A 26,221-nucleotide genomic window follows, 5' to 3' on the forward strand; every position below is an offset into this window, starting at 1 on the left:
TAAATTGGTCACTATTTGGTCAATAATGTAACCCAATGCCACCCCTGTGTTGACATTAGAGCAGTGCCAGTGATCTGATCTTTTATCAACAGGACTGTGGTAGGTTGGCATTGTCAGGTCATCATAATTTACAAGGCTTTATATCTCTGGATGTCATGATTGAAAATGGATTTAGATTGCTGGACTGACGTGTTTTATGCTGAATTTACATTGTGGCATTACATTTTTAGACTTTTTATTGTATTTTGTGTAATTGATGTTAAGGGCTTTTTCTAAAGTACTGATGAGTTTGTTTACATTTTACTATTTCTGGGAATTAGTAATAAGGGGTTACTAATGTAATTCTCCCTGGGTGGAGGTGGAAATCTGGTGGCTCTCTTGTTGTAAAGGGGGATTCAAAACTCTCTTATATAGTAAGTCCCCCACACCCTTTTTTAAGGGATATCCTGTGGGAAAAGGTTCTTGTCCCTCAAAATCAGGACAAGGTTTCTTGCAAGGTGGCAGAGTGGGTGGAAAAATCTTTTCCTCTTGCAAGGTACCCCCAATTGTTGAAAGGCATGTGAACTGGTATGGTACAAAGAGGGGGTTTGCACACACTTAGCCCTTCTTTTGCTAGTAACCCATGCTGTATGCCCGGATAAGCGTCTGGATAGAATTTTAAGGGGAACTCCTCATCATTTATAGGCAGACAGCTGTACTGTCTACAGGAGGCTGGCACAGCACTAAACCCGCAATCTGCTGATCCTGGGTGCAATGCTTTATTGGTGGTAGTGTTAAAAAATAAGAAATGAACATTTATTTTAACCTGAAAAAAGATGCTCATTTACAATTTTTTTTTATTATTGTAAATTTATATTAAAGGCCAAAGCCCATTTTTTCAGAACAAAATTACAACAACACTTTAGGTATGAACGCTGCAGTGAAAGAAATCCACAATCAATATAAAAGAGAACAGAAACAAAAGAAATATGAACATAATTAGACAGCGTGGTAAACTGTACAACACAAAAACACAAGACGACATAAACCTGCACATTGTTGGGTTACAATAGTTGTCAGAGGCTTAGTAATTTTAGAATTTTTTTAAGTGAACTTAGCCTTTAACCCCCCTGGTGGTATTCCCAAGTGTATCTTGGGGTTAAGTTTCAGTACCAAAAGCGGTAACCTCGAGCTACACTCAGGCTTACCATGCAGCGTTGCTCAGGGATTCCCTTGATCACTTACCTTGTCCTTCGCTCCCTCGATGTGTCCCGTGCAGCGTCCCCGGCCATCTCCTCCGGCCGATCCCAGCATCCGTCTTCCGGGTTCCATTCCCTGCGAGCGTCGGGACGTACGGGATGTATGGGGGACGGAACCAGTGGGAAATTCAAAAATTTTAAAAGTGACATTCACTCAATACACTAAATTTTCATTGTATAACATTACTGTATCAAAGCATTTCACATACATTTTGTCCCTAGTGCTTTGTCCTGTGCCCTGTCTGCATTTTTACTGTTCTTTCTGCCTGGAAACTGAGAAATGTCCATGGCATCCAAAAAGCGTCCCTTAAGGTCAAAATGGGTTTTAGACCAGCTAGGGAACAGCGATAGTAAATCAGAACCACTTGCAGAATTGAGTGATAATGATTCGTGGGGAAATTCATTATCAGACACTGAAAAAGATTTTGCAACTAAGCTCAGCGATGTGCGAACTTGGCGCTATATTTCAAATTTCAGTGTTTTTGGTTTGATTATATTATTGAATGAAATGTATTATTATTATTTTTTATGATTATTTATTATATTATAATTTATGATTTTGTGTTTCAAATTTTATCATACCCGGGATGTTTACTAAACTCTTGTTTGGACAGATATCAGTGAGTTATTCCTAAGAATTACAGGCCTACAATAAAAAAACAACATATTTCCATGCAAAAAAATGTACCGCTTTGAGCACAGAAATACTGACATAATAAGATCGTTTGAGAGGTTAATAGACCAAGCTGTCCAGACAAATAGTAGCAGTCGGAGGGATGAGATAAACCATTTAACATTGATAGGGGTGCTTACAATGGTCAGCTTTTATTCATTTATGTAAAAACTTTATCCTCAAAATGAAAAAAAAGTGTGTATGCTGGATATATAAAATGCATGTAAAATCTCCATGTGCATGAACCCTAAGAGAATCACCACAACCTCTAACGTGCTCTGTGAGAGGCATAAGGGTATGGATTCACATGTTTTCTCACAAAGCTAAGGGCATATGTAATACATTCTCCTCAGCCTCCATGAGGGAGGTGTGCTGTAGACCAGCAGGAATAACTTGGGCAGGACTGGCAACACTGCTTGGTTTTTAATGAATGTAAAAGCAGCATTGTCAGCTTGATTAAAAGCAGTTAGGAGCTCATTGGATTTCTGACAGATCAACTGGTTTGATGTTTTTTTTTAACCCAGACACACTAAAGATCTTTTAAATCAAAATTTTGGGAGATAATACATGCAAATCCAAGTGCAAGCTGTCCCAATTTTTGCAAGCCATGTACAAACTTCCAGCATTTTTTGGGACTTGGGGCTCCCTCAAGGCACCCATTAATTTTGAGCATCTATAGCCATCAGATAAAAAAATTTTAAAGCAGGGACCATCTGAGATTTGATCCGTCCATGAGCAGGCTGGTTGTATCCAAATCAATTCATCAATTGACTTGAGTACAACCAGCCTGTAAGATTTGGGCTATAGCCGACAGCAGTAATCATTGTGTTCTGCCGGACTGGACCGTTCCCTGCTGGCAAAACACTATAGTGCTGCGGGAAGCATTCACTGTTGAGGGAAATCAAGCATTTTCCTTTCTTCCATCCAAGGTAGAAAGAAAAAAAGAAAATTACATAGTCTATGGGCTGCTTAGGCGAGAGAACTGATCTTCCCTTTCCTGCAGGAAAAACAGAATAATGCCTAGTCGACACAATGCGAAAATCAAACGAAAAATACTGCTTTCAGAGCAATCATCCAGTAATCTGATCGTTAGTACACAGCTTTCGAGAGTCGATCCCAACATATCACAAGAAATTATCCGAAGAGACAAGCACAAACATTTTTCTACGATAACAGAACGAACGTTTTTAGTTTAATCAGTACAGTTTTTTTAAAAAAAAATCGAGCGACCAAGACCATGCATTCTAAGAAACAAATGAATATTATAATACATTACATCGCATCACTTCCGAAGTTGGATTCTGTCTTACGAGAATTTTCGTAACTTTAGTAACCTCTTCATTTTCGATATGAGACTACCATGCAAAAAAAAAAAGGACAATCATTCGTCCGATATTGTCATCCTGTGGCATCGTGTGTACGAGGCTTAAGGGCTCATGTACACGGGACGTTTTGAAAACACTTCTGAACAATGGAAACTGACTGCTGGAAAATGTAGGTTAAAAAATGTCTGTTTAGCCACATTTGCATACCGCGTTTATGCGCATTTATGCGCGTCTGCGTTTTGAAGCGTTTTTTTAAAGATAATATTAGCAGACCTTTCAAAATGCCATGAAAAACAGTAAAAAATTAACTTTTTCAGACATTTTGAGAGAATTAGAGAGAGCAGAAGCAGAGAGCAGTATGTGTTGAGATCAGGGGCGGACTGACCATTTGGAAACTCGGGGACTGCCCGAGGGCCCGGGGTCAGTAGTGGCCCCCATGAGATGCCCCTGGTACCTTTTTCATAGGCTTTTTTGAGTTTGGGCAAGGACACAGGGGCCCCATGATCCCCTATTGCCTGAGGGTCTGATGAGTTGTCAGTCCACCCCTGGTGGAGATTACCTGTCTTTTCTGGTTGTATTCACTATGGATCCCATCATGAGCATAATTCGGCACGTTCTACCATTTTTTCCTTCACGCAAAACCTGGAAGTAACTGCACTGGTGTACTTGGTCCATTTTAATACATGGAAAATGCTTTGCATGCATTTCTGATGATGAAAAAAGGCTTTGGACAGTATTTGGATATGGAACAGTTAAAAAACGCTTCTAAACACAGACTTCATTAAACACGGTTAGCCGAATTTACAAGCATTTGGCATTTGAAAGCTGATAAAATCTACTCCTGAACACAAGTTTGGTGCATTCAAAAAAGCGACTGTAAACTCAACTGCCTGTAAACGACTGTAAACGACGATGTGTAAATGGACACATAGGAAACCATTAGGGAGAGTTCAGGGGCTGCTGAAAAAAAAACGCAGAAAAGCTCCTAAACGTGAGTTTATCAGCTGCAGTGTACATGAGCCCTTATTGATTGTGAACTTGATTTGCTAAAGGAGCATAGAATGTTAATTTTGCAAAGTGAATGTTTATTCAGCTTAATGAATATGGTGGAATTGTGTTGACTTTAAATACCTGATCATGAAAAAGGCAAATTAACACAGGATTGTTTGCACATGACTAGATGACTGTAGCAACCCTATTCACAAAGCTAAGTGAACTACTTTTTCATTAAATGAAATCCAGCGACTTACTACTGCTTTGGGATACTAGAGTCACTTGCGATATTTGTCAAATAAACAAAACATAATGTTATGGAGTATGATTACCTTATGGACAGATTTTTCATCATGGTATTTACTTAAAAGCTATCAAATTTAGGAGGGTTACTGTCCTTCTGTGGGAATTGTAAAAATCATTTTGATGACTGTTAATGCTGAGTGTTAACCTCCTTGGCGGTATGATTATTTCTGATTTTTTGTGCTGAAAGCGGTACCATTTTTTTGCATGGAAATATGTAGTTTTTTATTGTAGGCCTGTAATTTTTAGGAATAACTCACTGAAATCTGTCCGAACAAGAGTCTAGTAAACATTCCGGATATGATAAAACTTGAAACACAAAATCATAAATTATAATTTAATAAATAATCATAAAAAATAATAATATAATAATAATATATTTAATTCAATAATATAATCAAACCAAAAACACTGAAATTTGAAATACAGAGGCAAAGTCGCACATCGCTGAGCAAAGTCGCAAAATCGTTTTCAGTGTCTGATGACGAATTTCCACACAAATCATTATCACTCAATTCGCTGTTCTCTAGCTGGTCTACAACTGCTTTTGACATAAAGGGACGCATTTTGGATGCCATGGACTTTTCTAAGTTTCCAGGCAGAAAGAACAGTCAAAATGCAGGCAGGGCACAGAACAAAGCAGTAGGGACAAAATATATGTGAAATGGGTTGAAACAGCAATGTTTTACTATATAATAATCATTTATAAAAAAATGTCATTTTTTGAAAATGTCAAATTTGCCGCTATTTCCGGCGCCCGTACGTCCCGACATCACAGGGACCGGAACACGGAAGCCGGATGCCGGCACAGGCCGGAGGAGATGGCCGGGGACGCTGCAGGGGACACATCGCGGGAGCAAAGGACAAGGTAAGTGCTGTAGGGACTCCCTGAGCAACGCTGCAGGGTAAGCCCGAGTGTAACTGGAGAGTGCAAAATCTGGTGCAGCTCTGCATAGAAACCAATCAGCTTCCAGGTTTTATTATGAACAGAAATTGCAGCGCTAAGCACTGCAAATACTGTTAATAGCACTTTAGAATTTCAGTATATCTATATCTATTGCACGCAGCTTAATTTATTTATTTCCTTTTTGAATTAGCACTGACCTTTTTTGCTTTTTGTATTTTTCCAGGTTTTTATTGTCAAAGCTTAATTGAAGAAGCTGAAGTTAGAAGTTTATTGACTACCATGCACAGCTGCACCAGATTTTGCTTTTCCCAGTTTTAGTAAATCAACCCCTACATCACTTTATATACTACAATCAAAATAGACAAGAATGTAGGATTTCATATTTAAAAATTACAATGTTTGCTTTCTCATTTTTGCCTGTCATTTTTAATACAAATCAATGCCTAGGCATATAATAATTATATAGATATCAATGTGAGAGAGCGATTTAGTCATCACTTAGCAAAATGTCTTCTTTAGCAGGTATCTCTGGAGGGGCCAGGAACAACTTTTCTCCAGGTAATCCGACTATAAAATGTGATTTGTTCTCCTTCATTTTATTTCCACAGATACACACACTAAACACATGCCAGATGATTTTCATGTACATGCTTTACTGTTTAATATGTTGATTTAGGTAATAACTAAAATATCAAAGGCTATATGCAGAGACAAGCAAATGAGTTTTAAAAAATCAGGTGAATCTAGCCAATCCAGCAAGTCACTTTTTTTTTAATCTGATCTGAATATGCCATCAATTTGTGAAGTGGCATGTATTCATGAGTCCAAGCAACCATATTATTAGTTATTCAGTGGATATGCAACAGAAGAGGGAGAGAGAGAGGGAGAGAGGGAGAGGGAGGGAGAGAGAGGGAGAGAGAGAGGGGGGGGGAGAGAGAGAATGAGAGCAAGTTAAATTCAAGTACTTACACTAACTGCATTAAAATTAATTTATTCATATATTATTAACCACATGCCGCCCAGCCACTGTAGAAATACGGCGGCAGGGCGGCACAGCTGGGCAAAAGCACGTTTTAAAACGTTTGTTTTGAAAACAGGTAGGGGGCGCGTGCGAGGCGCGCTGCCGCCCTACCTGTCCCGCCGATCACAGCCGCGGATGTCAGTCGCCGGGTCACAGCCAGTCGTTACCGGCTATGTCCCGGCGATCAGCAGCAATCGCTGACAGAGAGCACAGCTGCAGTAGCTGTGCTTTCTGTCAGTTCCCTGACAGCTCCAGGACACGCTGATCGGGACAGAAGAGTTTCTCTCTCCCGATCAGCGGTGTTCCCTGCAGTACACACCCCCGCCCCCTAGTATCAGTCCCCTCACACAGTTAGCCCTTTCCCTGAATAATAAACGTAACCCCTTCCTCCCCAGTGCCATTAGTACAGTGTCAGTGTTTTTTTTTTGCACTGATCACTGTATTTGTGTCGCTGGTGATGTCAGTGACCCCAAGTCAGTACCCCCCAATGTCAGAATGTCCGCCGCAGTCCCGCCATAAGTCGCTGATCGCCGCCATAAGTCACTGATCGCCGCCATAAGTCGCTGATCGCCGCCATTATTAGTATAAAAAAAAAACTAAAAATCCCAGTATCTTTCACGCCATTTGTAAACGCTATAGCTTTCACGTAAACCAATTAATTTACACGTATTGGGTTTTTTTTTAGCAAAGACATGTCGCAGAATACATTTTGGCAGAAATTTATGACTAAATTTGATTTTTACATTTTTTTTACTGGACATGTTTTATAGCAAAAAGTCCAAAATATTGTTTTTTTTCCTCAAAATTGTCAGCCTTTTGTTTTTATGGCGCAAAAAATAAAAACCGCACAGGCGATCAAATACCACCGAAAGAAAGCTCAATTTGTGGGGAAAAAAAGGATGTAAATTTCATTTATGTACCGTTTTGCATGACCGTGCAATTGTCCATTAAACTAGCGCAGCGCTGTATAGCAGAAAAATGGCGTAAATTGCAGTATCTATACCATAGTTTGTAGACGCTATAACTTCCACACAAAGCAATCAATATACACTTATTGGGATTTTTTTTACCAAAAATATGTAGCAGAATACATTTTGGCCTAAATTTATAACCAACTTTGAGTTTACTATATATTTTTGATAGCTGAAATTAAAAAATATTGTTTTTCTTCCAAATTTTTGGCTTTTTTTGTTTATAGCGTGAAAAATAAAAAGCGCACAGGTGATCAAATACCACCAAAAGAAAGCTCTATTTGTGTGAAAAAAAGGACATAAATTTAGTTTGGGTGCAGCATTGCATGACCGTGCAATTATCAGTTGAATTAGTGCAGCGCCGAGCAGCAAAAAGAGGCCTGGTCATTAAGGGGGGTAAATCCTCAGGAGCTCAAGTGGTTAATAATACAGGATTTCAATTTTGTGTCTTTATATCAGCCTGGAATTAATCTTTAAAGTGTTTGTAAAGGTTTAAAGTGTTTTAAGTACATTTTTCTTTTGTGCTTTTGTTACTTTATTGTATATAGTTTTTTTTTATGTGATTGTAGAACATGTTAAAATGTTTTATATAAGCAGACTACTATATATAGATATAGAAATATATACACATAGGGAGAAAAGGAGAAACAGAGAGAAACAGAAAATGAGAGAGACAGAAAGAGAGAGAGAGAGAGAGAGAGAGAGAGAGAGGGAGAGAGAGAACTGTATGTAACTTTCTGGGTTTTCCCATTTTCCTGGAAGGTATTTTTGTCATATGCGTGTTCTAAATATAGGGCCTGCAGTGAAGCAGATATGATCTATTTTCTTTAGGACAGCATTCAGCCCGAGTCTCCTTACTTGTTGAGTGACAATAACCCTTCTGTTTTCAACTTGGCAGACCTTTTGTTGTTTTAGCATCATTTTAGCCATCACTGCAAAGCATTCCGAAGAGTTTTAGTGATACATTTACCATGAGCAGGTTCATCAAACATGATGGAATGCGGCATGCAGGAGGTAGGTGGGGTGGGAGACCAGAATGCCAACTGGAAAATCCTGCTTTTGGTTTTTGCATTGTTTGGTGTTCTGATGGTTATCAGTTCAGACAGTCTTGTGTAAGCAATGCTGACATCATAGACATGTGAAAGATAAGTTGAGGGCAATTATAGACTCCAGAATTTGTTTTATTAACTGTAAGTTAGAATGCGCATTTGCTTGAAATTCTAATTTTTTCTTTATTCTTACATATTTCAGAACACAAAATTTTCCATTTCACTAACACAAATTAGACAACAGAAAAAGACACTCATTCAAGTTTTGTGGTTTTCTTTTCGCATTTTTTTTTGTCTTCAGAGTACAATGAATTGAAAAATTCAATGACAGATTTTCTCATATTTTTCTAAAATTTTGCAGAATTACCAAAACAATGCTATCCATAGTAGGCACAAGCAATGGGAAAATCTTTCTTAGGGTGACCTTAGACAGGTAAATATCTTCCCGAAAAAGACTGTTTGCTATAACACACGGTACACTCCTTTCCACAGAACATTCAGCACCCACTCACAGGGAAATTATCTGGTACATTGAAGGTGATACTGAAAACATCCATCTGCCCAATGAGTGCACTATTCCCCTTTAGCAAAGCAAACAGAACTAAATAATCCCAGTTAGTGCTCATATCAGAAGCAATTCTGTTCATGAATATAAACAATATGGAAAATGTAAACCACTTCTTTCTCTGAGCTTTCAACCTAAGGACATATGTTTCATTATATCTAACAGTCCTGAGAGGTTGTGACTGCATTAGTTTTCTGTTTTCAGACTTAATACATTTTCTGCAAGGACAGAGAATACGCGTTGATTTTACCAGAAATTCTATGATTTTGTCACTTCCTGCTACCTGAACTGTATTGGAATTAAAGCAGTTATAAGTCTGTTTATTTTTCTCAAAATAACAAACATGTTATACTTACCTGTTTGTGCAATGGAATTGCACAGAACGGCCCTGAACCTCCTCTTCTTAGGTCTCTTACTGGTGCTTTCAGCTCCCCTTCTTCTGTGTCATCCTTTATAGCAAGTCATTCCTGAGCCAGGCTGTGTGGATTCATATTCACACACAGTGCAGCTTTCTGCTCGCAGGATTTGATTGAAAAAAAGCAGGAGCCAATGGGAGAGAGATGCTACAGACTGACACAGCACTGGAAAAAAAACAAACATACATACTCACCTCAGGTGGTTGGAGCATCGGATCGAGGTGAGGATGTATGTCAGGTCACTTGCTGGCCCCACACTGAGAACTGAGTGATCAAAGACCTCTGATCACTCAGTTCTTGGGTCCACTCTGAGCACAGAGCAGTGACTATTAATCACCGCTCTCTGCTCTACCCTTCCAGTGCTCACTGGGGTGCCAGAGTGTAGAGGGGGTTGGAGCAGCTAGCTTAGCCTCTCAGTAGCACACTGAGAGGCTGAGCCAGCTGCTGGTCAGGCATCTGGGTGGATCACGACATTATTGTCAGGATCCCTGCACAGTCTGGACCTGCTCTGTGACATCAGCTGACAGAGGACTTTAGCTTGCTGTCGAATGAACATGGGCCACAGGACTGCAGAACTACGTGCACTCTTATGATCCATGGGAGAAGTACGGCCAAAAGAGGTTTGGCCCTACTTCTTGTTTAAGGTACAAAATGTTATGACTTTATGAACCACTTTAAGGGGGGGAGAATGGTTTTATAGGACATATCAGGAGAGCACCTAAGGTGGTGATGCTGCTCCCCCCATTAATAAGTGTAATGAGTTTACACTTGCAATTCCCTCTGATCTGTGGTGGATCGCCTTTCAGAGGGCATTTGGCAGTAGGCTAGGATGCAAAATTTGGTCTCCTGGGTGCCTATTTTTGCTCTTGCAAACTTGTTCCCATCAGGAGCAGTGAGGTAACGCGTGCAAAATTGCAAGTTTTCCCACACCACACAAAAAAAGTTGCCTTTTGCAGACACACATAAGTGCCAATGATCCTTAATGACACTCCTATGCATCTAGCAAACATGTGCGTTCTCACGCCTCCCAAAACACATTGTACCATAGTACCATGCATTGTGGTGCAGAAGAATTTTAAAAATCAAGATGGCGCCTTTTCTGTGCATTTTACATGCATAGGGCAGCCTGTTGAAATGAATGGGCTGCTCTAAAATGCGACATGCAGGAACAAAATGCACACACTCTGATGCACCTCCTGTTGTGAATGAACCCTAAAAGTCTGCAGCACTGCGCTACAAATGCATGCATTACACATTGTTGCAGAACTGCTGTGGCATGGCGCTATTTACTTGAATGGATGATGTTTGACAGCAAAACTCTCCAGTGCCACTCCCTCCAGTTGTAATGTAAGCTTTAAGGTGAGTTGTTGAGGGGCGGAACTCTGGCTCAACCGCCTTTAAAGCATACCTAAAGTTTTGTCTAAGCATCTCTAAGGCATTTTTTTTTCAATTTTGGATAGGGTTGGGAAGGGTTAAAACCCCTTGTCTTTTTCGACATTTGTGCCCCATTGGGAGGATATTCCTTCACTTTCTGTCATACAGATACAACAAAAAGTAAGAGGGAATCTCTCCAAAGTGAGGGAAAAGCACACCTAGTTTCTCTTAAAAGATAAGTTCACCTTTAGCAACGTAACATGATCCACCCAGTTTTAAGGTAGAACTTGTAACATGTTCCCACTGCTGCAGCCTCTACCTGATCTGCCGCTGGGGATCTTCTCCCTGAACTCACTGTCACAATTTATTAAAAAAAGACAGCTGTGTAGGGCTCCGCCCACCTGGCCGTGTCATTCAGTCACACTTTGGGGCTAATGGCTTGTTTTCAATGAACTGTTCCATTGTCTAACTGCCTGCTCGTATGAGGTACACTGGCAGTCTGCAGGAGCCTTGCATTGCACCCGTGATCTGCTGATCATGAGTGCATTGCTTTACAGGCTCCTAATAAAAAAATAATAAATGCCCATTTTTTTACCTGCAAAAGATATGTAATTATTTTTAAGGTGAACTCATCATTTAAACCAGTGGTCCCATTGGAAGATTTCTGTTTTGATTACAATTTAAAATGTTGACTTTTTTCTTCACTTTTACTCCAGGTAGCAATAGTTAGCAGGACCAACAGATATGATTAATCTGTCAAGTGGGTACACCAAAAGCAATGTTGCTGATTTTTTTCCCCTGAAACTACATATGATCAGCATTTGTCTATGTCTTATGCCAGAACCCAGTTTAATTTACAGCCAATAGGACACTGTTTCTGAATTGGGCACTCAGAAACTAGGGCATCCACTAGATAACAAACTATGACAGTGCTAGAGAAATTACTTTGTTAACAAACCCAAAGCAATATTTTATTATAATGAAATTATAGTGGACCTTGCATGTCATGCAGGAAGGAGGATGACGTTACCCTATGCTAGGCACCATGGACGGAAGTGGTGAAAAGACAAGTATAGTATCCAACATTTTTTGCCCCTACAGGTTTTTTCATACACTTTTAGCCTGGGTTCACATATGTGCCGGTCCGGTTTAAAGTGTGATTTGTAAAAGATTCAACGGGTCAGGTGTGATTCCAATGCAAATTGTTAAAGTGTATGACATTGGCAATCGTGCCTGAACTGAGCTGAAAATTGCACTAGACTCTTTTTTAAATTGCACTGGGACCGGACCACACATAAGAATGTGAACTGGCTCTGTAGAAAAGGAATTCAATTCACGTTATGCGAATAGGATGCGGTTCAAAACACATCCAATTCACATATATATGAACCAGGTCTTAATCTGCTTTTTAGCAAGAAGAGGGGGCAGATATAAAAATTTTGAGGGCAAAGTCCTCCTTGTTTCTATGTTTCTATAATATTTATGAAGATTTACTTCAGCTATCCAATCATGTGAAAAGAAAAAGCCCATTTACCTAAATCAAGGGTCTCCAAACTGTGGCCCAGGGGTACAGATGTGGCCCTTTGCTTGCCTTAATCCAGCCCTTGGGGTACTATTTCTCCCCCTAATATTAAAGATGGGCACTGTTTACCCCCACTGTTGCCAGGACATTTTCTACTCCCACTGGCTACACTCCTGCCCCCCTAAAGTCTGAAGAACAGTAAAATGGCCCTTTGTTTAGATAGTTTGGAGACCCCTGACCTAAATCATGTACACAATCTTGATAATTGAAGAGAAAATTCATACATTTTGTACTGCAAATATTCTTAAATCATTTTGTATCACCATATGTATGTATTGGGTATATTGACACATTTTATATTTCTCTTGTGCTGTCATGTTTTGTGTTTGATGGTTTAAATCAGGGGTGTCCAACCCATGACCTGCAGTCCACCTACAGCCCAAGATAGCTATGCATGCAGCCAAACACAATATTGTAAACTTGTAGCTATGAATGCAGCTGGGGAACATCTGGAGGGCTGCCCCTGATACTGTGTTTGGTATAGCAACCCCCCCCCTCCCCAGCAGTGACCAGCACAAATATGCGGGGCCCAGGAACGTCTGCAGGGATACATGCTGTGTTTGCCATAATACCAGCAGCATATCCAGGGACCACATGCAGGAGTGATGGGGGAGCAGATTTCATGCAAATACTCAGAAGGAGATAGGTGGAGTGTTGAGATAAAAATGATCCATTGAAATAACACCATGGGAGGCATCACCCCCTTGTTTTTAAACTATATGTGAAAACAGAGGCCGATAGGTCCTTAATAATGTCTCTATTAGTGAAAAAGACAGCTGAATAAAATAACAGACTTTTTAGTATTGTAATTTAAGTCATTTTAAACAGCTGTCATTTTCATTACTGGAGGCATAGTTAAAGTCCCATTGCTCTTTGTTTTCACATATACCCCTCAGGTTTCAGTTGCACCCCACCCAAGCCCCCCACTACCCCAGACACAGTGCCCAGCCGTCTCCTGTCCTTGCACTGTACTAACACAGCCGGAACACAAGCACAGTCGTTTTTGAAAGACAGTGTAAAATATCACACCAGTTTTATGTTGCTTTTTTTTTATTTTTACAGTGATCTGTCCGGCTTTTTCTGCTCATCAGCTATCCTTATTATTAGTGTATTTTATGTGTGGCCCAAGGCAATCCCACTTCTTCCAATGTGGCCCAGGAAAGTCAAAAGGTTGGACACCCCTGGATTAGATGATTCATTTTTGTGGGCATAGCAGCTATAGTGGTAGAGGTTTGTACACACTTGTCATGTTAAGAACTGAGTTTTCACTACGGTAGATTTGCTAATGGTGTAGAGCCGGATGACTTCGCAAAGTGAATTTTCACTTATCTTAGTGAATGAAGTACAACTAAGTGAAATTTCACTTTGCAAAGTATACTGAGTCACATGCATGGAAAATGTAAAACATGATTTTTGCTTGTACTTTATTCACTAAACAAAGTTTTAATAAATCAAACCCAGCTTGTAACCACCAGCAGATAAGATAAGATCAAATGAATTTACATTTTATTCAGGCTTTCAGACTGCTTTTGTCTTCTTAATTACAACTATCTAAACATATATTTTGTTATATATTTTTATATAATTTTGCAGTCCTATGGGGGGTTGCAGCACTGGAAGGTAGGAGTTACAGAGAGGTTATTGTAATGACCATTATCTTATAGAGAATTTTTATAGAGAACATAAAGTAGGTACCTCATTAGGTAGATTTCCTTCATAGAGAATCATACACCAACCCCAAACCTTCCATCTTATAACTTAAAAAAACCTATAGATAACCTTAATGTTTATCTTTTATTTATTTATTTTTTTAGTTTTACGTTTCCCTGTAGAGAGTGGGGCTGTCAATTGTATACATGATCATGAACAAGTGTCTACTGCTTTCCATAGAAGGTATTTATCTAATATGCAACCTTTCTTTATGTGGGTAATGAAAGTAAAGAAAACAGTGTTGTCCCTGTGCTGCCATCCGAAATTTTCAGTATTAACACCCTTGCATATGATTTTGAAAACATAAGAAATTGTTATAATTACATACTTGTTTTTATAATCAGTGTTGTCTTATAGGTTTATTGTTGGTTATGATATCTGTTTGGATTGGAGATACCCTTTACATTCTGGAGTCAGGGGTAATTCCTAATAGGACACTATTATAAATACATTGACTGACATATTATCTGCATAACTGAGGCCACACATGGTAAAGAATAATATTTGCATTAGAAATACATTTAAAATTGGCATTTGAAAGGATCATATCAGAAAATACTGGCTGTTTACCAATACACCGTGTTCCAAATTATTATGCAAATGATATTTTTCCCATTTACCTAAATAATTGATGTAAATAACAGTCAGCATAATTCTCATGTTATCAACTATTAAGAGTACAATTCACATTTTATTGAACAAACCTCCTAATGATAACAGTATTTTTTTTAAACATAAAACACTTCCAATGCACTGTTCCAAATTATTACTCTCAGTAAGTTTCAAAACACTTTATAGGTTGTAAAGAACTGAAAATTGTAATTTGTTGTGTTTGCAGCATATTTACTGAAATCTAAAGCTATTTCAATCAAACTTTTAACAACATTTTAACTTTTTAAACAATTTAACAGGTCACGTTACATTTTAGCATAGGACCCCTTATTTGATAGCTTCACAAGTCTTGCATCCATTGAACTTGTGAGTTTTTGAACAGTTTCTGCTTGAATTTGTTTGCAAGATGTCAGAATAGCCTCCCAGAGCTGCTGTTTGGATGTAAACTTCATCCCACCCTCATAGATCTTTTGCTTGAGGATGCTCCAAAGGTTCTCAATAGGATTGAGGTCAGGGGAGGATGGAGGCCACACCATGACTTTCTCTCCTTTTATCCCCATAACAGCCATTGATGCAGAGGTATTCTTTGCAGCATGAGATGGTGCATTGTCATGCATGAAGATGATTTTATTACGGAAAGCATATTTCTTCCTTCTGTACCAGGGAAGAAAGTGGTCAGTTATAAACTCCACATACTTTTCAGAGGTAATCTTTACACCTTCGAGGGCTCTAAAGGGGCCGACCCAATCTGTTCCCATGATTCCAGCCCAAAACATGACTCCACCACTGCCTTGCTGACGTCGCAGCCTTGTTGGAACAGGGTGGCCTTCCACCAACCATCCACTACTCTATCCATCTGAACCATCCAGGGTTGAACGGCACTCATCAGTGAACAGGATTGTTTGAATATTAGTCTTCGTGTATTTTTCTGCCCAATGCAGCCATTTCTGCTTTTGAGCATTGGTTAGTGGTGGCCGAATAGAAGGTTTATGCACAGTTGCAAGACTCTGGAGGACTCTACTCCTTGATGTCCGTGGGACTCCAGAAGAACCAGCAGCTTCAAATATCTGTTTGCTGCTATGTAATAGTATTTTAGCAGCTGCTGTCTTGATCCGATGTATGGATCTGGCAGAAATCTTCCTCAATGAGCCTTTATCTGCACAAACCCGTCTGTGCTCTGAATCAGCCACAAATCTCTTAATAGTGCAATGATCACGCTTACGTTTTCGTGAAATATCTAATTTTTTCATACTTCGTCCAAGGCATTGAACTATTTCACTCTTTTCGGCAGCAGAGAGATCCTTTTTCTTCCCCATATTGCTTGAAAAAATGTTGCTCTGCTTAATAATGTGGAACACCCTCCTTTAGTAGTTTTTCCTTAAATTGGGCTCACCTGCCAATCTAATTATCACAGGTGTCCGAGATTGTTTTCAGTGATCAAAAGAGCCCTGACACACAATGCCATCCATGAGTTAAACTGAAAAACAAAATATTTAATCTTTGTGACACTTAAATAGAATTTGCATAATAATTTGGAACGCGGTGTATACCTGTCATCAAGTCATTTTTCAATTTAGGCTAAATTGTTTTAAACATGGATATGATTTGTAAAACATCTTAATATAGTATACGTTGTTTTACCAACTCTCACTTTTTTTTTACTTAAGGGACTAACTTCAATTTCTTAGCTTTATTCAGTTAATATTTAATGTTTACAGCTAATTACACAGTAGACGTATTTATTTAGTATAGTAAATAATTAACACTTTTAAGAATTTAACAAATAAAGAATATAATAAAGTTTTGAATCTATTGTTGAAATGTATCATTGTATTAAAGAAACTCAGCCAAATGTAAAAAAAAAAAATTTAAAATAAAACTGAATTCATAGATTCATTTATAAGTTACCAAATAAAAAAAAACTCCTAAAAAATAACTGACATTTTGAGCAATAGGCCTTTTGTTTAAAGAACTCCTGGTGTTAGCTGCTGTATCCATGGAGAATTGACTAGTCTATCAGTCATTTCCTTGGTGAACACTGTTGCAGTGCTATGTCTGCCAGAATGTGAGGTGCCTGACATTATTTCCAGAGTTTATATAAAGCAATGCTGTTGTCCTTTTTGACAAAATAGTGTATGATCATGTATCACTTAGATAAAAGTATGGCCTGTACACATTGGTGACAAGAAAAAGCACTCCATGCTTTGTCAGTTATATTTGTCCAAGTTATCTGATCCAACACAAACAAGAATCCATTGCAGATCACAAATGTGCCAAAAATTAGGCTTTACGGATTGTAAAAATTTTTTTTTTGAGGGATAAATCCCAGGAAAAAAAATCCCTACACATTTTATCACTTTCGGACTAAAAAATGTGTGCAAATGAAATATTGGATTCTGCTATCGAACACTGCAGTGTAGTTTATATATATATATATATATATATATATATATATATTATTTATTTATTTTTTTTAAATGTACTAATATTATTTTTATTTTATTTTTTTGCCTTTTCCAGCAAAGATAAAAAATACACAGAAGTGGTGGAAAGAAAAGAAAAGGATATTTTCTTTTCCAACAACACAGTCAATGAAGAGACTCAGAATCTGGTACAGCTGTGCATGGTAGCCAATCAGCTTCTAATGCAGGCCATACCTGGTTCAAATTCCAAACACTTTTTCATCGGAAAATCGAAAACTTCGTTTGCTCGGTAATCCGATGGTGCCATAAATTATTTCGAAAATCGGCTGACCGAGTCATAAAGTTCACCCCATATAACAGGCGAAACATCTGTTCCTTCCAGGTCACGGCTCATGTGCATATTCTTTTCGGAAAAACGATCGTACAATTTGACCATCATTGAGTCGAAAATCGGTAGTGTTTCACTAATTTTCCAACATGCCCGATCATCGAAAAGGGGAGGGGCCACAAAAATTGGCCGGTGCTATTGACCCACTAACAGAGCAAAAATCGGCCAAAAAATCAGTCGAATTTCGATCCGTGTGTGGCCAGCCTTTACTTCAGCTTGTTCAGTTAGGCTTTGGCAAAAAACCTGGAAGCTGACTGCTTCCTATAGAGAGCTGCACCAGATTTTGCACTCACCAGATTTAGTAAATCATCTCCTGTGTTTTGGGAAGGCCTACAATGAAATAAACATTTCAAACTCATTCCCAAGGCCTTCAGCAAGTATTAAAACGGTGGGAAATGTGGAAGCCTCTATACCACCATTTTCTGATGTTTCTTGCTCACCACACTGAGCTATTTCCTCGAAACTGTCTACTAGGTTATCATCATAACCCAAATCTGAGTGAGATGCACTGAGATAGTTGAGATAGTAGAAGGTGTCCAATCTCTCTTGTCGCACCTATAGATTGGCATATAACTTACCACTTCACACATAATCACACATAATCAGACCCCAGGGCCATATTCAGACCTTTGGCTGTCCCTGTCCACTTGTGATGCCTCCAGGCCCAGGCTCTGACAGGCTCAGAAAGGCATGCTGACAGATTTTTGTGTGAAGAGCTGCAAGACTTGGAAGAAGACTGGTACAGCGGAAGCTTCCATTCTGGCTGGGGAGCAATGTCTAGGAGTTGCCCTGATGCACTCCCACCACTCCCAGCCAAGTCTTTCCTGTGTTAATCTCCTGCATGCTGCAAACCCCAGGAGCCATGCACCTGTTCTTCATTCTAGGTCAAGATCTGCAGAAATCCTTTCTGTATTTATCTCAGGCTTCCAGTCACAGTGCTCACAGCTCTGCCAGTTATCTCCCTGAGTCTGTCAGTCACATATGGGTACTCCGAATGGTAGATCAGTTAATTAAACCATGTGCCAGCTCCCTCAGTGCTTTTACCAGCCTGCTCTACACCAACATTGTAACCAGCAGATTAGCAGAGGACATTTCTTAACTACTTTAATACCAATTGTGAATGTGCATACTATTTAATGAGCAGGTGTACCTAGTATTCCTAGAGTCAGGTGTTTGTTTTATCTATGTCTACGTATTTATGGATCTCCATAGTCCAATGTTGTTCACCCAAGGCTGCTGGTTTAATCAAAATATTTTTACTATACGCTAAACTTTGGTTCAGCCCTCCACATCAGTCCCAGTTTCTCATGTAGGAAAATGAATTGCCCACCCCTGCTCATTATGAATGTTACACTGTCAATACTCACTTCCCAGTAGCTTATGCTTGTATCTATTGGTCACATCTTAAAGATGAATATAATGTTCCTCCCTACAACTGTCAGGACCCAGTTCTGAACCTGCAACCTCTGCCGTTGTCTCTTCTTGCTGAATCAGCTGAGTTACTAGACAGATCTCTGTCTGATTGTTTGGACTTTCTTACCTTGTCTCTTGTTTTTGGTGAACCATGAACTCTTTGCTCCTCCCATGAACTTTCCTGATTTAAGCCATGTCTCTGCACTTCCTTCCTCTTGTCACTCCTGCAGCCATCTGCATCTCTGCTACCACTCGTTATCGACCTTTGGCTTGCTCCTCGACTATGCTTCTGTTTAATCCCAACCTGAGACCATGTGTTACCAGCATTTGACTTGTTTACTGGCAATGGTTCTGCTTGATCCCTACCTGCTATATCTGCTTTTGGATTCAAGGTTGCTCACCTCCTGGTGGGGCAATCCTGAGGACAGTGGTCTGGTGCTAATATGCAGCAAAACCCATCTCCACCCTCAGGAGCTCTGGTGAACACCGGAAAATGCTTAGACTCCGCACCTTGGGTGAGCCCATGTCATTTGCTAGGGTGACCTGCTCGTATACGTGTTCTGCTACTCAGTGGGAGCCTCTGTACTGTTATAGCTGCTGGTCTCTGAGGCTGACCCTGGACCATGACAATAACTTAATAACCTAATCTACCTGTAATGAAGGATGTCACACATAATGCAGGCTGCTGGATCATGTGGAAATCTTCTGGGCAAGGATGCTGGTTCTCTTCCTGTCTCTGAACTTCTGTCACTTTGGAAGTTAATAGGTTTGGGTCTCTGGGCTGAATTCAATAGAAGAAGCACCTGACAGAGACCCACCACTGTCTCCTCCACATGCATCTTTTAGACTTCATGTAACACAATCTGTGAATGGGGAGATAATCTTGTCAGTCATCTGACTCTCTCCAATGAGGTGGGACATCCTTCATTACAGGTAAGCCATGTCACTATAGCTGTAGGGGAAATATTTTAGCTAAACTTAAGCCTTAAAGGCTAAACACTTCCTCCTGAACTGGAGTTGTCGCTAAACACTGTGAGTAAAGACTGACTGAGAAAGATGTGTTATAATCATAGGCACAGTGTTTGGATGAGTTGGGGATAGGCGAATAAAAATACACCATTAACTCAGAACAGAATTATTCTGACTTACAATGTGCATGTACAAGTATAGTGCACCTTTCATGAGCAGCTTGCAGGCCTTGACTAAATCTATATGGAAAGTTTGGTGACATTGAGCTCTTTTTCCTTCATATCTTGGCTGTATATAATTAATTTTAACACTTGATATAAGTTTAAACATTATATTTAAAGTGGAATTAGGGAAGAGTTAGTTCTGTATTATTAACATATTTTAATATTATCTAGAGTGTTTTCAATATTAGCTTTTAATATATTACCATTCAATCTCTTTTTTTTAGCCCTATGCCTAAAGTACAGCTAAAGTCAAAGTTTTTAGCTTTTGATGTCTCTCTTTGTCACAGAACAAACAGTGTGTAAAAACATCCCCAGTGGGAGCACAGTGAGGAATTAAAACCTGATAGAGGTTTTATCTCATCCCAATTCAGCCTCTACCAGTAGAGGTCCTTTTCTTCCTGTGCTGATGACATGACAAGAAACGAGGACAAATCTAACAAGCAGGACTACAAACTCAAATAAACTAAGGTTACTTCTTACTACCTGGTAAACAGGCTTTACCTTTTTTCCTCCTTATATGATATTATGTGATCACCTACACCTACCCATGTCCTTCTGTACTGCTTCTTCATCTCACCAACCCCTGGTAGATTCTTCTTTTATACAGAATATGGACTGATATGAAATTAAAGGAGAATTTGGGAATAAAAAAAACATACATAACCATCCCTGGCTACAGCATCACTGTGATGCTGCAGCTGTTCCACACCAGTTCTATGACCGAGAACTGAGCAATCACATGACCACAATTTCCTTAGTTCTTGGTTTTCTCAGTCACAGCTCTCTGCTCTGCTCCTGCAGTGCTCACTGGCTGGAGAGAGGGTGGGAGTGACTGGCTCAGGCTCTCAGCTGCACACCGAGAGGCTCAGCTGGCTGCCGAGTGACTCTGCGATGTCAACTTACAGCCGGCTTTAGCCCATTGTCAGCTGATTCTGGATCACAGTAGTGCAAAAGTAAGTGCACTCCTGTGACTCAGAATAGAAGTATGACCAAAAAAGCTTTGGTTATACTCTTTTTTAATATGTAAAATTATTATTGAGAATACTGTATCTATAAGACCGAAGGTGGGCCTGGAATTTAATATATGTACCCCCCGGCGTGACACCATCCCAGCATATGTCTACAACAGAAAACTGGAGTGTATAGTTGCATCCAGTCAAGCCAGGTGGTCCTGTTCTATCTCCAGTGAAAATGGGACTTTGTATGTGTCAGCTATCTGTAACAGATTTATCCTCCCGGTGGCTGACATATACAATGTCCCAGTTTCACTGCAGATAGAACAGAACCACCCGGTTTGACCAGATGTACAGTAACTGCACACTCTGCTTTTCTGTTTTCTGTTCTATTATTGAGAATATCAAACCAATGTAAAAATAACTACGTTTTCAGGAGATATATACAGTAAAAAGAGTTTTCTACATTTGCCTTGAGTTCTTTAACACACTTACCTGGATTACAACAATACTCTTCCAAATTAGTATTTCCCAATACACCGGAGCCCATGAGGGTAGAAATATGGCATTAGGACAGAGGATATGCACTAACTTGTTTTACTATTCAGCCAGCCAGTAACAGTATCTTTTAAAAAGCAAGACACGTATGCCGATTCTCATGTTTCTGTTCTGACTAATTCCATTGAATATTGTTTTTACTTGCACAAGTTTTGAAGTCTTGTGTATACAGCATTGCTCTAATTTTCTGGTGATCAACCTAGAGCCTGCGGATAGCATTGGTATTTATGGCGTGGTCCTTGGGCCCTAGCAGCCAGCAATCAATATTTTTTCTGCCCTGCCAGAGTGCCTAATTTGGGCCCATGAAGGAAAAATATTCATTAGGGTGGCTTCTGCTATGATTTGGTTTCTCTCTTTCACATTTCTTACATTTTCTGCCCTTTTTTATGTATTTCCTTTTCCCTGGACAATATGGATGGAATATTAGATACTGGGACAGAACCTTGTAAGGGGTATGTAGGAAGCACAAATCTGTGGTCATTGATCTGTAAAAGGGTTGTAGTGGTATGGAGCTATGGCAATCTTGTAGCAATCATATTCTTAGTATCTTGCTGTTTGCTGCAGTATTCTGAAGTCTTTGACCATCTCCTATAGCATGCACTTAGAATCTGACTGCTTATTCTAGTATGTGCACAGTTTCTGCCCATGTCCTGTTGTAAGCTTGCAGTCTCTGACCATCTACTGTAGTAGGCTGTGGCGGACTGACAACTCATGGGTCCCCCGGGCAATAGGGGATCATGGGGCCCCTGTGTCCTTGCCCAAATTCAAAAAAGCCTATGACAAAGGTACCAGGGGCATCTCATGGGGCCCCCTACTAGGGGCGGACTGAGGGAAACTCGGGCACTGCCCGAGGGCCCGGGGTCAGTAGGGGGCCCCATGAGATGCCCCTGGTACATTTTTCATAGGCTTTTTTGAGTTTGGGCAAGGACACAGGGGCCCCATGATCCCCTATTGCCCGGGGGCCCCATGAGTTGTCAGCCCGCCCCTGCCCCCTACTGACCGCGGGCCCTCGGGCACTGCCTTAGTTTTCAAATGGTCAGTCCATCCATGGCAGTAGGTCATGGTCTCTGACATGTGCACAATCTTTGACTAAACATTTTAAAATGTTTACAGAATCTCACAGTCTTCTGCAGCATTGAAAAGAGAATATTATGTGTGTCCCTTTGGTGGTGTCAGTGGCTGTACTTGAATAAGCTGAGCACTACTGCTCCACATACAAAAGAGATATAAATAGGAAATACAGTAAATTACACAGCCATAAAATGTTCCTGTACCCTTGTTTATAAGCCAATAAAATGATAAACAAAAATGTCATCATGGATATAAAGCTTTCACTTCATTCCAGCAATCAAGTCGATGATATAAAAAGCCATATTATACATCATTTGACATTGACATTAACTTTTGCTTCAAGGGTGGGAGAGGACAAATACTTGTCCCAATTACTGTTGTTACTATTAAAATATCCTGTGAATTTTACAAAATGTGCAGATAACCAAGCTTAAAGTAATGAATAGCGTTTGTTTTGGAAAAAAATAATTAAACTTTTTTTTTATTTTAAAGCCAAAATATCAATTTTAAAAGTGCTAAAGATTTTTCTTTCTGTTTATTGACAGTGATTAAACCACATTAAAGCCCTTTAAGGTAAGATTTAGGACTTGATTTATAAAGCAGTGGTATGGGCTTACCCTTATTTAAAAAAAAAACAAAAAACACTAGCACATTTAAAAAGCACATAACGTATATGTGCTGTATAAATGTATATTATTTGTCTGGCCTCTTCCTTCAGCTTGATGCAGAAATCTGTGTGTGGTACATTGAAGGCATCACACTGTAGCATGCATTTTATCAATCTTTGTGGTAAAAGCTAGTTTATATATACACAAATTTTGTTTTTATAAAATTGTGTGTTGGAAAGATATCGTATGTGTTATTGTTCTTTAATATTGTTTGGTAACATCACTTATAAGTTATTAATGTGTATTGCTGCTACCGATTAGATTTTCACTACATATATTTATTCTATAGTACTTGAAACAAAAATTCCACACAGTCCTAAAGCAAATAAACCTTTTTGCAAAGCTGTCCCTTTTGTCATTAAAAACTGCTTTGAGTCAAAGGCATGTGACTGTTGTTGGGAGTTGCAGTCAGGGAGAAAGTTGTCACCCATCTGCTGCATGTAAAATATATGTATATATATATATATATATATATATATATATATATATATATATACAGTGAGGAACAGAAGTATTTGAAAATCCTGTGATTTTGCAAGATCTCACCTCGTGGAGTATCACTGATGATAAGAAAGGTGAGGAATCAGCCCAGAACTACAAGGGAGGAGCTGGTCAATGACATGAAGAGAGCTGGGACCACAGTTTCAAAGGTCACTGTTGGTAGAACACTACGCCGTCATGGTTTCAAATCATGCATTGCACAGAAGGTTCCCCTGCTCAAGTCATCACATGTCCAGGCCCGTCTGAAGTTTGCCAATGACCATCTGGATGATCCAGAGGAGGCATGGGAGAAAGTCATGTGGTCAGATGAGACCAAAGTAGAACTTTTTGGTTTTGGTCTAAACTTCACTCGTCGTGTTTGGAGGAAAAAGAAGGATGAGTTGCATCCCAAGAACACCATGCCTACTGTGAAGCATGGGGGTGGTAACATCATGCTTTGGGGGAGCGTTTCTGCGAAGGGGACAGGACGACTGCACTGTATTAAAGAGAGGATGAATGGGGTCATTTATTGTGAGATTTTGAGCAACAAACTCCTTCCCTCAGTCAGAGCATTGAAGATGGATCATGACTGGGTCTTCCAAAATGACAATGACCCGAAGCACACAGCCAGGATAACCAAAGAGTGGCTCTGTAAGAAGCATATCAAGGTTCTGGAGTGGCCTAGCCAGTCTCCAGACCTAAATCCAATAGAACATCTTTGGAGGGAGCTGAAACTCTGTGTTGCTCAGCGACAGCCCCGAAACCTGACAGATCTAGAGGAGATCTGTGTGGAGGAGTGGGCCAAAATCCCTGTTGCAGTGTGTGCAAACCTGGTCAAGAACTACAGGAAACGTTTGACCTCTGTAATTGCAAACAAAGGCTTCTGTACCAAATATTAACACTGATTTTCTCAGGTGTTCAAATACTTATGTTCAGCAGTGGAAGATAAATAAATTCTTTAAAAATCATACAATGTGATTTTCTGATTTTTTTTTTAATTCTGTCCCTCAGAGTGGGAATGCACCTACAATGTCAATTTCAGACCCCTCCATGATCTCTAAGTGGGAGAACTAGCAAAATCGCAGGGTGTTCAAATACTTCTGTTCCTCACTATATATATATATATATATATATATATATATATACAAACGCTCCTGTAAACTATATTGCCAAAAGTATTGGGACACCCCTCCAAATCATTGGATTCAGGTGTTCCAATTACCTCCATGATCACAGGTGTATAAAATCAAGCACCTAGGCATGTAGACTGCTTCTACAAACATTTGTGAAAGAATGGGTCGCTCTCAGGAGCTCAGTGAATTCAAGCATGGTACCTTGATAGGTTGCCATCTGTGCAATAAATCCATCCATGAAATTTCCTTGCTACTAAATATTCCACGGTCAACTGTTAGTGGTATTATAACAAAGTGGAAGAAACTGGGAACAACAGCAACTCAGCCATGAAGTGGTAGGCCACGAAAAATGACAGAGCCGGGTTCAGCACATGCTGAAGTGCACAGTGTGCACAAGTCGCCAACAGTCTTCAGAATCAATACCTAAAGACCTACAAACTTCATGTGGCCTTCAGATTAGCACAACAACAGTGGAAAGAGAGCTTCATGGAATGGGTTTCCATGGCCGAGAAGCTGCATCCAAGCCTGAGTTTTGGCAGTTGCCAGGAGAACAGTACTTGCCTGACTGCATTGTGCCAAGTGTAAAGTTTGGTGGAGGGGGGATTACGGTGTGGGGTTGTTTTTCAGAGGTTGAGCTTGGCCCCTTAGTTCCAGTGAAGGAAACTTTTTAGGCGTCAGCATACCAAGACATTTTGGACAATTTTCATGCTCCCAACTTTGTAGGAACAGTTTGGGGATGGCCCCTTCCTTGTCCAACATACCTTTGGGATGAATTAGAGCGGAGACTGCAAGCCAGGCCTTCTTGTCCAACAACAGTACCTAACCTCACAAATGTGCTTCTGAAAGAATGGTCAAACATTCAAAACATCCTCCATTCACCTTCAATGGTCTAATGCAACCCATTCCGCTGAATGGGGATGCCTCACAACCATGCACAATTAGCACAGTTGCAGCGAGGTGCTACAGGTTTTTAGGGGTTAAATTAGGAGGTGAGAAGGCAATATAATGCTTCCTTCCTGCCTGTCAAACACCCTCTCAAAAATGGGCCACCATGAATCACTTTTCAGAGGATGACATTAGTGTAAACTAATCCACAGCAATAATGCCTTTTAGATGTGTCACTCCAAATGTGTTGGGTACTGAACAAGAATTGAAATGTAGTATTGTGGGTCTTCACCCCCAACACCTGGTCTGGCCAGCTT

The 26,221-nt window shown here is 39.8% G+C and overlaps 1 protein-coding gene across 1 annotated transcript in view; it reads right to left on the reverse strand.

The window, feature by feature from the left end:
- The window catches only part of LOC149460093 (uncharacterized), a 185,672-nt gene that overhangs the window by 140,511 nt on the left and 18,940 nt on the right, over nt 1-26,221 (reverse strand). Inside the window, exon 2 of the mRNA XM_089680165.1 lies at nt 17,964-18,105. Within this exon, the coding sequence (XP_089536291.1) occupies nt 17,964-18,105 (142 nt within the window). The remainder of the gene's footprint in view (nt 1-17,963; nt 18,106-26,221) is intronic.

Source organism: Staurois parvus, unplaced genomic scaffold, assembly GCF_062004578.1.
Source record: "Staurois parvus isolate SC_StPar_1 unplaced genomic scaffold, SC_StPar_1.0 ptg000235l, whole genome shotgun sequence".
Classification (NCBI taxonomy): domain Eukaryota; kingdom Metazoa; phylum Chordata; class Amphibia; order Anura; family Ranidae; genus Staurois; species Staurois parvus.